The sequence below is a fragment of the Rhineura floridana genome, chromosome 19 (genome assembly GCF_030035675.1).
Source record: "Rhineura floridana isolate rRhiFlo1 chromosome 19, rRhiFlo1.hap2, whole genome shotgun sequence".
NCBI lineage: Eukaryota > Metazoa > Chordata > Lepidosauria > Squamata > Rhineuridae > Rhineura > Rhineura floridana.
Window position 1 is genome coordinate 23,792,557 of NC_084498.1, and position 14,975 is coordinate 23,807,531.

General features: G+C 48.9%; 1 protein-coding gene and 1 pseudogene across 2 annotated transcripts in view; one reads left to right on the forward strand and one right to left on the reverse strand.

Annotated features, from left to right (window-relative positions):
- DTX1 (deltex E3 ubiquitin ligase 1) overlaps positions 1-11,763 on the reverse strand; it is a 50,992-nt gene extending 39,229 nt beyond the window's left edge. Inside the window, exons 1-2 of one of the 2 annotated variants that reach the window (XM_061603340.1) lie at positions 11,474-11,763; positions 9,466-10,681 (exon numbers count right to left, since the gene is read on the reverse strand). In XM_061603340.1, coding sequence (XP_061459324.1) covers positions 9,466-9,724 — 259 coding nt within the window. In that variant the 5' untranslated portion in view covers positions 9,725-10,681; positions 11,474-11,763. Of the gene's footprint in view, positions 1-9,465; positions 10,682-11,074; positions 11,132-11,473 lie in introns of those variants that run through there. The other variant, XM_061603341.1, reaches the window with a different exon arrangement.
- Positions 3,637-3,755, forward strand: LOC133373617 (5S ribosomal RNA; annotated as a pseudogene).
- Positions 11,764-14,975: the final 3,212 nt, after the last annotated feature.

A 14,975-nucleotide genomic window follows, 5' to 3' on the forward strand; every position in this document is an offset into this window, starting at 1 on the left:
AGTTGGTTAAGGGTGTGGAGAGGTGTTAGGAGTCCCTTTACCCCTCGCAGAGCTACCATTCCCAGAGTGGTTTAACAAATAATCCCTCTTCCCAGGCAACTCTGGAAACTGTAGCTCTGTCAGAGGACTAGGAGTCTCCTAACAACTCTTAACAAACAACAGTTCCCAGGATTCTTTGGGGGAAGCCATGCCTGTTTAAAATGGGATGAGACTGCTTTAAATGTATAGTGCAGATGGGACATAAGACTGTCACACTAACTATTGCACCACACTAGCTGAATGCTGGCTATTAACAATTTCATCAGTGATGCTGTCTTTTAGCCCTTCTTAAGACAAATATTAGCTAAGTGAAGGCTCCAATTCAAGGCATACTTACTTGAGAATAAGCCCCACTGAATTCACTGGGGCTTACTTCCAAGTGGACATGTCTCAGATTGCGCTGCATATTGTACATGCAACTGACAGTTCAAAAAGGATGATACATGCATGTTTAGCACCAGCCCTGTAGTCAGCAATGATGGAGTTAGACGTATATCTAAAGCGTCAAGAGCTGGCTGTCCACCGCCCTCCCAATTTTTATTTTTTTATACGAGGTTATGGCATTGTTTTTGCTTTCAGGGGATTTTTTGGAGATGGAGTTGCCTGCTTTTTTTGGTCTGTTTTGTTTGCTTTTGGGGTGTGAGGGGTGTTCATGCCTTGCCTGTTTTTGGGTGTCTTCTGAGGATTGTCAGTTTTTTCCTTCTGTGAAATGGATACACTCTTGTGCCCACGCTGATTTCCATAGCGGTCCCCTGTATTATAAGCGCTTGTGGACTAGAAGCCACTTCATCAGACGTAAGGGTCTATCTTAAGTTGACAAACATTTATAGTTAGGCACACACAGAAAATGATGGCTTGAAGGGAAAGGTTATGGCAAAACTGTGGGCAGAAGGTGACATTCCTATGCAGTCCACAAAAGTACATGAGGCTCTGTCAAAACAAAAGGGAGAATATCCCATCAGATTCAGTGGTTTTATAATGTCTGTCCAACTTGTGATGAATTGGGAGAGCAGGCTGAATAGTCTACAACAGGTGTGGGGAACCTTTGGCCCTCCAGATATCACTGAAGCACAACTTTCATCAGCCCTAATAAGCATGGCCAAGGGCCAGGGGTGATGGAAGCTGTAGTTCAGCAACATCTGGAGGGCCAAAGACTCCCCACACCTGGTCTACACATCAGCACCTAAAGAGGGACAATTACTTTCTGTAGCTAGCCAGGCCGTCCCAATTCTCTACTGAGCCCCAATCTGACAGCATCAAATCTGCAAATGCATTCAAACTACGCTCCAGCTTCAAACTGGAGTCTCCCTCTGAAATGTCTTTGAACCATGGCAACTCTGAAGCCAGTTTTGGAGTGTCCAGGGAGACAAAATAAAGGCAGGTTTTCATTAAAAATAAAAAAGGAGGTAGAAATTAGGAAGCCTAAGAATATAGGGAGTGTCTTGGCAGAAGAGACTAAAGGTCAATTCTATCATTGTAGGTACTATGGAGGTAATGATTATCCCCTTATCTTAAACAAGCTCCTGGAGACAAAACATTAACTCAGCAGACAACAGCCCAGAGTCAGACTGCCAAAACATTGCTTCAACTTAAGTCCCAGTCATTTCTCACCAAGCACTTCTAAGGTAGGGAGAGAGGACAGATAAGGAAAATCTCCACACTGACTCCATAGGCAGCTAAGAGGCATCTATTAAGAGTAGTGGGCAACCTATCTTCTAGTCTAGACAGTGATTTTATTTCCGACACATTGCATTTTCTTGCATTCTTGCGTAGAAAACAGAATGCATAGCGGAGGACAATCAAACACAATGCATAGGAAATGAAAGAAGCAATCCAAACACAAACACAAACTGTACATTATCTAGCACAGTGCACTACAGTGGCCACAACAGGCAGATAAATCTTCAGGTGGCCTTCCAAGACCATCAGCCATTTTCAAGTGGTCCATGGGGCGGGGGGAAAGTTGAGAGCCACTGGTCTGCACTTATTGGTAATGACTCTCCAGAGTTTCAGACAGGCAATCTTTCCCAGTCCTACCTGGAGATGCCAGGGATTGAACTGGGACCTTCTGCATCTGAGGCAGATGCTCTACCACTTAGTTATGGCCCTTCCAACCTCCAAAGAATCCCAGCATTCCCTCAAATGCAATATGAAGACCACTGCAACAGAGGATTCTTGGAAGAAACCATTATATTTGGTTGCCGTTCTTTGGAATGAATCATGTCTTACTGATTTCCCTTCCAGATGAAGAAGGATTCTGTCCGTACTTGTCTCTTTAATGGTCAACGTGTCCACTAGGTCTCCTTAGACAACACGAGGGGTGGGGAGATGGCAGAAGGAAGGGGGGAAATTCATCATGCCTCGCTCCCTCTTGGGAAGCGCCCAATGAGATGGCAGGAACGTGACGCAGGGAAAGGAAAAACCCTCTGTCTTTCCATCTCTAGGATCAAGTTCTACTTGGTTTGTTGCGGCCACCACCCAAGTGGCTCCGTGCCACTGGAAACAGGACGGCATAGGAGGACACACCAGTCAGGAAGCTAGACAAGAACTTTATTGTCTCTCCGCAACCCGGACAAGAGCAGCAACAGCAAACTCCCGACTTCATTCAAATAGAACTAAGTCCAGTGCCACCTAGTGACCACGATGTATAATGACACTATCCAGTGCTGATCAAGGAGCACTGGAACATCCCCTATGTTACAGTTCCTTTCCACAGCAAATGCCTATATTCCGCTGCTGCTTGGGAAAAGGATGTTTAAAAGGGACAAGGCAACAGGATTTTGACCAGAGAGGTAGGGCTGTAGCTCAGAGGTAAAGCATCCGCTTCACATCTCCAAGGAGATCTGGGAACGTCCCCTGCCTGAAACCCTGGACGACCGCTGCCATTGCTGTCCATGCAGAGAATACTGAGCTAGATGGAACCAATGCCTGGCTCTATCAGGCAGTCTCCTGCGCTCCTGTGTCTTAACGGAAGGGCCGTAGCTCCACAGCAGAGCATCTGCTTTGCATGCAAAAGGTCCCAAATTCAATCCCCATCATCTCCAGGTTGGGCTAGGAATGTACCTACTCCTGGAGAGCAGCTGCCAGTCAGTGTAGACAGTACTGAATTGGATGAACCAATGGCCTGACTCATTATAGCAAAGGGCGATAGCTCAGCAGTAGAGCAACTGCTTTGCATGTAGAAGGTCCCTGGTTCAATCCCCAATGGCATCTCCAGGTAGGGCTAGGAATGTACCTACTCTGCAATCCTGAAGAGCTGCTGCCAGTCAGTGCAGACAGTACTGAATTGGATGAACCAATGGTCTACCTCAGTATAAGGCAGCTTTACATGTTCCTATGCCCGTGAGAACAAGCATGCTTGGCTCAACATGAACAACAGAACACCCACTGACATTTGCCCTGGGCCCCCTTAATTTTATTTTATTTTAAGTGGTCCAACACGACCCTCATCCATTTTCAAGTAGCCTACATGGGGAAACGTTTGGGAGTCACTGCTCTAAATTAATAAACGAGCTGTTTTTATATTTATATATTTTAATTGTTTTTATATATATATGCAATTGTTTGAACTGTTTTTACAGATGTCACTGCTTTATACCCTACAGCCATACTACCCTGAACACGCCCGATCTCATCTGATCTTGGAAGCTAAGCAGGGTCAAGCCTGGTTAGTACTTGGATGGGAGACTGCCCAGCAATACTGGGTGCCGTAGGCTAAGAGGAAGGCAATGGCAAACCACCTCTGAAGACCTCTTACCATGAAAACCCTACGAATGTATCCCAAAAAAAGATTCACAGGGTTGCCCTAAGTAGTAATCGACTTGAAGGCATGTAACAACGACGACTCCTTTAGACAGGTTATTCTTTTGAAAATCGCTTTGGGATGCCTCACGGAAAGCGACCCATAAATAAAATATTAAATAATAATAATAGCAGTAGCAGTAATAGTAATAATAGTAATGACACCACCCATCCATCGTCGATCTCAAGGGAGGGGCTTGTATAATGGGTTCTCGTCTCCCATCCAGACACTGAGCAAACTCATCTTTGTTTAGCTGCTGCAAGGCAACCGCATTGTGCGACAGGAAGGCCGAAGGTCTGGCAAGGACCTGCGGAGCCATGACTAGCGTGGTGGATCCTTATCGATAGGCAGAGCTCTTTATTGCCCTGCCTTCGGTCCTCTTCAAAAACAACAGCAGCCAGCTGTCTCTAGGCAAAGGGATAAAAGGCTCCCGTCTGAAGCCAAGCAGAGCACACACCCATGTCCCTCTGGATTGCTGCTGCACCTGAGACGCAAAAGCCAAACAACGCCTATGTTGATTTGGCCCGACGAGGGGGGAGGGAAAGGGAGCAGCAAGCAAACCCTGATCACGAGGTTCAGTCGTTTATCTGCGACATTTTCTCGCCTGAGCCTTCCTGCAAAGGAGCTGAGGGTGAGAAGATAAATGGTTTTCTTTCACCCCTTCATTCTTATTCTCACAACAACCCTGAGAGGTAGGTTAGGCTGAAAGAGAGAGACTGGCCCAAAGTCTCTGAGGGAGTTTCACGGCTGAGTGGGGGATTTAAGAATGTAAGAAGAGCCCTTCAGCTGGGTCAGGCCAGTGGCCTATCTAGTCCAGCATCCTGTTCTCACAGTGGCCAACCAGATGCCCCAAAGGGAAGCCCGCAAGCAGGACCTGAGTGCAAGAGCACTCTCCCCTCCTGCGGCTACCAGCAACTGCCTCTGACTATGGTGGCAGAGCACAGCCATCGTGGCTAGTAGCCATTGATAGCCTTTTCCTCCATGGATTTGTCTCATCTTTTTTTAAAGCCATCCAAGTTGGTGGCCATCACTGTCTCTCAAATTTGATTGGATCCTGAGTCTCCCTCCCCCTCGGACAACACTCTCAAAACTACACCACACACAGTCAGCGGTATTTGTGGAAGCTCAACTCTGCTTGAAATAATTTTTCGCCTCTACACCAGAGGTGGGGAAGTTCAGGCACAAGGACAGAATGTGGCCCTCTGGGCCTCTCTGCCTGGCCCTTTGGACTCTTCCCAGGCTACACCCAGCCCTTCTTTGCACCCTCCTCAAGTGCTTTTGCCCAGCTGGACTGTGTCCTTGGGCTCTGATGATTCCTCTTGCTTCCCCGGATGGAGGACAGAGAGGGGTGTGTAAGGGTGTGTAGAAAGTAGCCTACTGCACAATTAACATTCATTGCTTCACCCACTTTTGCCTCTGGCTCCTCCCACTACAGGCCTGTGGCCCTCAGAAAGTTGCCCTCATGCTGAAAACATTCTCCACCCCTTCTCTGCAGCCTTAGTGCTTATCTCAGATGCGTGGAGACACAATGCATACCTTTGGCAGTAAGCAGGAGGCACTCTGCATATCCTCAGAGGCACTCCAGCCTTTGTTTATTTATTTCACTAGAATAGTCTGCCCAATACAGAGGCCGTCTAGTCCAATCTATTACTCGTAGGCAGCTGCCTTATATTGAGTCAGACCACAGATCTACCTTGCTCAGTACTGCCTACACAGACTGGCAGCGGGTCTTTAGGACTTCAGGCAGAGGACATTCCCAGCCGTAACTAGAGATGCCAGAGATTGATGTTTTACCACTGAGCTACAGCCTTTCCCTTAAAGGATGCTGCCTTATGCCGAGTCAGACCATTGGACCATCCAGCTTAGTTTTGTCAGCACTGACTGGCAGTGGCTCTCGGGGAACAGAAGTTTCCTGCTGCATGCCAAGCAGATGCTCTGTCACTGAGGTTCAGCTCTTCACTTAAACATATAACAAGATTCCTGTCCTCATGGTTCTGAAGAAAGGGCTCCTTTAAACAGGGGCACAAGAAATTGTCTTCTACAGAGTCAGACCATTGGTCCATCTAACTCAGTATTATCTACACGGATCGGCAGCAGTTCTCCAGGGTTTCAGAGAAGGATCTCTCCCAGCCCTACCTAGAGATGCAGGGGGTTAAACTCGGTTGTTGTTATTGCTGGTTTCAAAAAGGAAATCAGGTTTTCCTTTGATTTCATCTAAATGCATACTTCAGAAATGGGAGGCAAGGAAGGAGGGTACTCCACGCTGGGGCACAAATTAACAGCCCAGGGAAGCCATCCTAAACACACTTACTAGGGAATAAGAACAAATTAAACCAGAACTGTCACTAGAAGCTAAAATGATGAAACTGAGGTTGTCATACTTTGGACACATCATGAGAAGACATGATTCACTAGAAAAGACAATAATGCTGGGAAAAACAGAAGGGAGCAGAAAAAGAGGAAGGCCAAACAAGAGATGGATTGATTCCATAAAGGAAGCCACAGACCTGAACTTACAAGATCTGAACAGGGTGGTTCACGACAGATGCTCTTGGAGGTCGCTGATTCATAGGGTCAGCATAAGTTGAAATCAACTTGAAGGCACATAAGAACAACAAAGGGAAGAAGTCATAAGAACATAAGAAGAGGCTGCTGGATCAGGCCAAAGGCCCATCTAGGTCAGGCCAACAGCCCAACCTGATGCCTGTGGGAAGCCCACAAGCAGGACCTGAACGCAAGAGCAACTCTCCCCTCCTGCAGTTTCCAGCAATTGGTATTTGGAAGCATACCGCCTATGGAGGCAGAGCCGAGCCATCATGGCCATTGAAGGCAGTAGGATGTACTTGCGAGTAAACATGCTGAGGATGGCATCCCTGGCTGCATCCCTGCAGATCCCCAAATGCATTGGCAGTGCGTAAATTCTAAAATGAAGACTGGGCCGGAGAGGCACGGAGGCCCTTCTGAACATTGTGGCTCAAGTCTGGAAAGTCTTACCTCTAAACCTGGGCATAGAGCAACTGCAATTACTCAGCATTGAGGGACTGGATCTTCCTAGCGGGAGTCTTCATTTTCTAGCATTATTCATTGATAAGCTCCAGGGGAGAGCCTTAGAACTGAAACAAGCACGCACTTAAAAGATTTGGGCCATGAGCCTATATAGGCAAAATCCTGCTTAAGATGTGCATACGCCAATACATATATGCCCATTTAGAATGTAAATGCCACAGAAGGCGAGCCAACTCCTTTCCCATCCCAGTTACCCCAGATAAAACCTGCAATTAATTCGCAACCCACCCTAGGTCAGCTCCTTTCCCATTTATTTACCCTAATGAATTTCCTAAAAGATCCTGCTCAAAATAAACTCAGTTCCCCTTCAATTCCCCTCAGGCATGACCCTCTCCAGATAAAGTCACGGTAAATTAATTTATTCCCCCCCAATCAAGAGCCTATCCAGTAACCCAGCTCGTTCCCCAGTTCAATGCCCCCCTGAATTCATTACCCACCCAGAAACACTTGGGTGCTTCGAAAAAGATTCAGGGCCTGCATCCCAGAGTTCCACCCCTAGCAACGCCCCTGGGAGGAGGTTCACACCCTTTTCAAAACTGAGCCCTACTTCAAATCAAACCCTGCGTGGCACACTCCAGACATCAGGTCTTCTAGCTTAGGGGAAGGGTTGTAGCTCAGTGGCAGAGCATGCGCCTTGCATGCAGAAGGTCCCACGTTCAATTTCCAGGCGGGGCTGGGAGAGATTCCTGGCTGAAATCCTGGACAGCTGCGGCCAGTCGGTCAGGGGTATAGTCATCCAGGGTCCCAAGGGGTCTCAGACCCCTTACGTCTTGGGGAGCCAGCAGAGTTCCTATGTCTCCAGTGTCCTTTTCTGCTGAGGAGAGCCAATCGGAGAGAAAGGAGGCAAGTCAGCCACTGAGAACACTCTTCTCAGTAGCTAACACGCTCCCCTTGGTATTGCAACCAAGAAGGGAAACTCAGCAAAGGAAGCTCCTTACCTTACCGCATCTTAGTACATTTGCCCATGTACGTGCACAGAAAATAGTTGATCTAGCTGAAAGGCAACACGTGGAGATCTGCACTGATCGTTGCACTGCATCACTAAGGGAAAGTGCTCCAAGCAAAATAAAGCTCATTTTATTGTATAATATTAGAAGGAGGAATGGCTGTGAGAGGGTGTGGCGTGACTAGCATGAAAGGACCCTCCACTACTGAATTTGCCACTATGCTACTGCAGTCAGCGTATAGACAGTGCTGAGCAAGATGGACCAATGGTTTGACTCAATATAAGGCAGCTTCTGATAATGACAGAAGGTAGAACAGGTTCTGCTGATTTGCAGAAGATCAGCAAGGGTTACTTTCTAGTTGTTTCATGGCAGCAGTAAGAAAACAACTTTCCCCACCTAAATTAGACTACTGAAATGAAGAAAAGAACTCAGTTCAGCTCTGGTATGAAAAAAAGAAACCCAACCTCTGCCCAGAACATGCACAGAGGCACCTCTGTATTTTCATTTGAATGGCCTGTCTTTTGCACATGGCTCTGGGTGGGAGATCTTGGGGTTGCAATCTCTACCCTGGTCTAATTTAATTTGAATCACCATCGTTATTGCAGATCCAAGAAGCCTACAATCTACCCAACCCTGTTGTGGATGTTATACCAGCTCAAGTTGTTCCCGGTGAATGTTCCACGCCTGAACCTCTGGACCAATTTGTCCATTCAGTAGAACCACATGATAGATGTTTTAGTCAGGCTGTACCACTGCAGATTGCGGGGGGAGGGCTAAATGTATAAATGATTCCGCAATGTTGTGGGGGTTGGGGGATGGACACCTCCATCTGTGTAGAAAACTAGCATTTCAGGGAATGGCTTCTCTCCAGTGTGTTGTTTTTCCTACGGGCTGAGAGGTGTTTGTTTATTTCCATCTTATTTTTTTATCTACGAAAATGTGTTTATAGATTGTGAGAAAATCTCAAAGCAGTTTGCAAAACAACTAAAAGAAAATAATCAATAAAAGTCTGTTGATCATTAAAATCAACAGCCTGCTATAAAGAGATGGAAACACTTGTCAACGTCAGCATGTCTGGGTAGGCTTGCCTAAACAAAAAAGGTTTTAAGTAGATGCCAGAAAAAGTACAGCACAGGCGCCCGCCAGGTGTCAACAGGCAGGAGGTTCCAAAGTGCAGATGTTGCCACACTGAATGATCGATTTCTTACAAGTGCAGAATAAATATTGTATGGCACTTGTAACAGTGCCAGTTCAGCACTGTTTATGTATTTAAAAAGGTGCCAGCTTCCACTTGCAATCCAAAGGGGCGTATGCTGTGTACACACCATTCATCCAAAGCACATTTAAACCCCATAGCTTCCCCCAAAGAATCCTGGGAACTGTAGCTTACCTCTCACAGAACTACAATTCCTAGCACCCTTAACAAATTACAGCTCCCAAGATTCTGTGTGTGTGTTTTAAATGAATGGTATGTATGTAGCCATGGTTTCAAGAAAGCTTTGCCACTTGATTCTACCAAATGCAGACTCAGGCCATTGTCAGGACCCACCTGAAGTCATCACAATGCTCCCACCTCCTCAAGGCCATGAAATCATTCGACTTAATCCCTACCTGTGTCCTGACGGAACTGGTGCATAGACTGCAGGTCAATGATGTATGGAGACAGCTGGGCATCCACCTGTCCTAAAACGACACTGCCGCGGGCATCCTCTTTCAGGACATTCTCAATATGGTGGCAAACCGCTGCCGTGTAGGGCCGCCAGCGCCCGTGCTCATTCAGCCACTCCCACACCACGACACGGGCCATGTTGTTGGGAGGGAAGCCCAGTCCATTGGCCAAGACCAGAGTCCCTGGGCCAGGCCGCGCCATGGTGCCGGATCCTGCAGAGCTGGCATGAGAGACACGCCGGGTCACCAGGCAGGTGTGCTCTTCATTGGTTCGGGGGCACCTCTGGGGCTCGCAGCATGACCCCCATTTCACAGAGCTTTGGAAGGCCACATCCTCAACCCCAGCCTGATCCTTTGGGGCTCGAAACGCAGAGCCGAGCCACTTTCCTGAGCCGAGGCCTTGCACAATGCGAGTTTATCACCTTTCTCTCCAGGACCAGCCTATCTTGTAGAAAGATACCAAAAGCGAGTTGTAGAAAGCAATCTTGTGGAAAGAAAGCAAAAGCGAGCACGGTGTCTGACTCTGCCGGTGGGGTGGGGAAATATTCCACTCCTTCCAAACACCACCAACAGCAGATAAACGTGAGAAGCTCAGGCCACCTTGGTGGTGGTCAGGGTATCACCAACGCAGGAAAAGCCTCAGGAACCAACGGCTGGATCTCCCTATGTGCCTTCGGTCAAACAGAGTGAAGACCCTCCTGCCTTTTCATTCAATGTGCACCTTTATTCTCTGAGATTCCCCCTCCGGCCTAGCCTCAACTGGTCTTTTTGCTGCAGAAGCAAGGCTCCAGGAGCCGCTGCAGGAAGGGGAGCGGCTGACTGGCCCCTTTGCAGGGGATGCCTGGGCCTCAGAGGGGAGAAAGCCTTCAACAGGGACCAGGGCCAAATTCAACCTCCAGCCAGGCTGTAGCAGAACCCTCACCCTCTCTGCTGGAGGGACCGAGTTCCAGGGCAGGGCCTGCGTCGCCGGTGGTAGCCGATACCCTTGCAAGGGCTGCTGCGGCTGGGTCAAGAAGCCACCGCTTCAGGCCGGAGGACCGCCTTGGAGGGATAGCGGTGTGTGTGTGGTGTCTCAGAGATCACCTCCTCTGAGACTGTGCCATTCTGGTTTTCTGCAGCCTGGTCTGGTCAGCCCTGCAGGGAGCAGTTGAGAGCGAGCCTGGAATGGAAAAGAGCCACAACAGCAGTGATGAATTCACACACCAGGGGAAGCTCACCTCTCCGCCCTCATCCAACCCCCCTTCCCTTGGCAAGTGGCGTTGGGGCACCTCCTCTGCCCGCTATGATCTGTCTAGTGGGTGGCAGCTCTGCCAGTCTATCTGCTCATCTGGCACCCGTCCTCCCCCCCCCCCCCGACATAAACCAAGGCTTCCCCATTGTGTTTTCTGCTCTGGTGAAAAAGATCTTGGGTGGGTGGAACCTTTCTGGATCCAACCTCCTCTTTTCCCCCATGGCTTGCCAGACTGTCCCTATCCTGTGAAAGCACCCAGAAATACATCAAGATGGGGTGGGTGGGTGGTGAGAGAGAATAAGATTCCCAGGTGTTGCCTACCTGGCTGGTGAATTTCTAAGAGCCAGACACAAAGGCAAAGGCGGGGGGGGGGGGGAGGATCAGCGGATCTGGCTTTTTTTTTTTGGAGCAGGTGGAAAGAATGAAGGGGGTGGTGGAAAAAAACAGGAACCCAATCAGCTTCTATACACGCTGCTGCGAAATCGCCCTCTCCTCTCTCTCTCTAACTCCCCCCCCTTGTAAGCGTAAAAACGCCTCGTTTGTTGGACAGGGACGACGTTAAGGGAAGGGAGAGAGGCGGGGAGAGAGGTGGGAGGGGGGCAGAGCGCTTTCCTCCTGGCAGCTGGGGGAGAAATGGAGGGTCTGCCTCGTCCTGCCGCAGAGCCACCCTCCCGCCACCTGTCCCCAGGTGGGCTCGATCTCCCTCCCCCCCTCACCTACCTCGTACACCCTGACCAGTTTCAGATGGCGCAGGCTGGATGCAGCCGTGGGAACGGGAGGAAGGGGGGGGAGGAAATCCTTCGCCCCTCCCACGGAGGCGGCCAGAAACCGCAGCTAGCCAGCCAGTGAGCCGGTCCTCCTCTCCTCCCACCCCGCCTGGATTCAGGCCAGGTTTCCACACCGCTCCGGCACCTGCGAAAGAATAATAACAGTTTGAAAACAAAAGCGTCAAGAGCGCCTCTGGGCGTGCACAGAGCGCCTCTGCACATTCCGCTCTCGCCGCGCACCAAACAAACGGCCGGCCGAGCCCCAGGAGTGTGGGTGTGAGGCGGGGCTTCCAGGACAGAAAGGGTGTGTGTCCATCCTACAATTCCATACACGGTGGTAGGGAACCTGTGGCCCTCCAGATTGCTGGACTACAACCCCCATCATCCCTAGCCATTGACCTTGCTGGCTGAGGCTGATGGGAGTTGTAGTCCAAAAAAAAAAAAATCTAGAGGGCCAAAGGCTCCTCAATCCGAGTCCAGTAGTGTGGTGGCAAATTCAGAAGTGCAGGGTCCCTTCAGGTTAGTCACAGCCACGCCCCTTCAATCCTTTTTTGGGGTTGTTGTTGTTGCTGGGTGGAGAATTAATGCCTTGTTAATACCTTCTCCCACAACAACAGACATCCCTCGGAGCCAATAGACATGAAAGGGGAGAGTGTTAGCTACTGAGAAGAGTCTTCTTGGTGTCTGACTCCTTTCACTCTGATTGGCTCCAGTCACCAGAAAAGGAAAAGGAAGCATGTTAGAAGACTCTTCTCAGTGGCTAACACACTCACGTTTCATGCTGATTGCCTCACAGGATGCTGGACACTTAAGGACCCTGCTGGGACGCTGCTCCCAAAAAAGTAAAGGGTCTAAGACCCCCCGAGACCCCAGACGACTACACCTCTTTCCAAGTTATACAGGCTTACCTGGGATTCAAGGCTCCTCGAAGTCAGGGGGATTTCCTTCCCAATCTAAAACAGATTCAGGGAAACAACAGAGGAGTGTTTGTGGGGGAGAGAATATGATGTTCTTGCAGTTGCACATGTTTTGGTTTAGCCACCACAAAGCAGGCATGGGGAACCTGAGGCCTGCCCAAAGTTATTGGGCTCTGGCTCCTGTCATCCCTGACCATTGGCCATGCTGGCTGCTGGCAGTTGGAGTCCAACAACATCTGGGCACCAGAAGGTTCATCACCTTGACTTAAAATGGAGAAGCAAAAGAAACCATTTTATTACTGGAACAAAAGAACACACTTGTTTGGGAACAAACACCCTTTTGCTGTAGAAGGAGGATATCTCTAAAGCAGGTGTCGGAAACCTCTGGCCCTCCAGATGTTGCTGGACTACAGCTCCCATCATCCCCGGCCATTGGCCATGCTGATTGGGAGTCATGACTCCAAGAACAACCAGAGGGCCACAGGTTCCCCGTTCCTGGGTTAGAGTGAAAGGCACAGTTTGCCAACCCCCATTTAATAAAATAAGCAATAATCCGTGCATGTGCAGTTGTGCATTTTAAATATAATGAAAGCATAGCACCATCAGGACTACAAGAGTAACGTGGGCTTTGCTTCTGATGCCCTGCTGATGCTAAACACATTCCTTTGGGAATAAGCACTGTTTTGTGGGGCAAAATGGAGATATTTAAAGAGAGATAATAAAATTAGTAAACCACGTACAAGCCAAGCACTATACCATTTCTGAGCTAGGTACAGTGGGGGCTGGGGGTTCCACGTCAGTGAGGCAGTGGAATCCGTTCCAGGTTTTAGTCAAACTTTCAAGGAGCTGGCCAAGGTGCTGAAGCTAAAACCCAGAGTGGATTCCACCGCCCCACTGTCAAGGACATAGTGGTGTAACATCTCCTTTGCGTGCAGAAGGTCCCAGGTTCAATCCCCGATGGCATCTCTTGGTAGGGCTGGGAGAGAACCCAGTCTGGAACCCTGGAGAGCCACTGCCAGTCAGTGTAGGCAGTACTGAGCTACATGGAACAATGGTCTGCCTCAGTATAAGTCAGCTTCCCATATTCCTAAATGCATAAGTAAACATTCGATGCAAATGTGGAAGGTTAAACCACCAAAAAATGGCCGTTGGGGGTACTCAAGAGACCTTCTTGCAGTTCTCAGAATACGATGAAAGGCCTGAGGGAAATAATGTGCTTGCTATAGTAGTAATAGCAATAGCGATGACAGCAGCAACAAAATCCAAGGAATAACAGGATCTGCAGCATCTGGCAAATATTTATATGAATGCCGAGAGGACGCTTGTGGCGTTATGGCTCCCCCTGCTGTTCACATGTGATCCATGCAAGGGGGGGATGTTCTGCACAAGGAAAAAGCTGTTCCGTGGCATGCTTGAGGCTGCCAGCCCATTAAGAAATTTACAGGCGACTCATCATTGGCCTTTTAATCGACCAATTACTGAGTCATTAAAGGAGGTATGAAATACCTTTCAATTTAATATGCAAATCCTACCAAAACAACAAAGCATTTAATGGGGGTCCTTGAAGCAACTTTCCCCAACCGGCTGCCAGAGGTGTAGTCGTCCAGGGTCTCAGGGGGTCTTAGACCTCTTACTTTTTTGGGAGCAGGGTCTCAGCAGGGTTCCTATGTCTTCAGCATCCTATGAGCCAATCAGCACAAACAGGGAGTGTGTTAGCCACTGAGAAGAGTCGTCTAATGTGCTTCCTTGTCCTTTCCTGCTGATTGGAGCCAATCAGAGTGAAAGGAGATGAGTCAGCCACTGAGAAGACTCTTCTCAGTAGCTAACACTCTCCCATTTCATGTTTATTGGCCTCTAGGGATGTCTGTTGTTGCGGGAGAAGGTTTAACAAGGATTTCATTCTTAACCCAGCAGCAAAGGGGGGGCATGGCTGTGACTAACCTGAAGGGAACCTGCACTTCTGAATTTGCCACTATATTACTGCCAGCTGCTCTCCAGAGGCGGTTGGACTACAACTCCCATCAGCCCCAGACAGCATACCCAATGGTCAGGGAGGATGTGAGATGTAGTTCAGCAACATCTGGTCTGCTTTGGGATAAGGCCGCTTTCTGTGTTCCTAAAAACCAGGTGTGGGGAACCTGGGGCCCTCCAGATGTTGCTGAACGACAACTCCCATCAGGCCCACAAGCGTGGCCAGCGTCTGGGATGAGGGGAGTTGTTGTTCAGCAACCTCTGGCGGGCCAAAGGTTCCCCGCACTTGCTAGAAACAAACAAAAATCAAAAGCAGAAAGTGGCAAGCATCCAAAAAGCCAAGAATAATCAGGGGGAAACCCCAAGATGCTGGAAAATGTGGTGTTTATTTTCAACAAATAAACAAATTTAAAAACAAACAAACAATCTTCTAACTGGCCAAGAAATAGCCACTGATTCAGATCCCAGGACATCTCTCTTCTGCTCCCAAATTTCAACCATCTCAGGCCGTTGCCCGACTTCCAAGAAGAGAAGCAGCTTAGGGGGGCATCCCAAAAGGCACAGGGA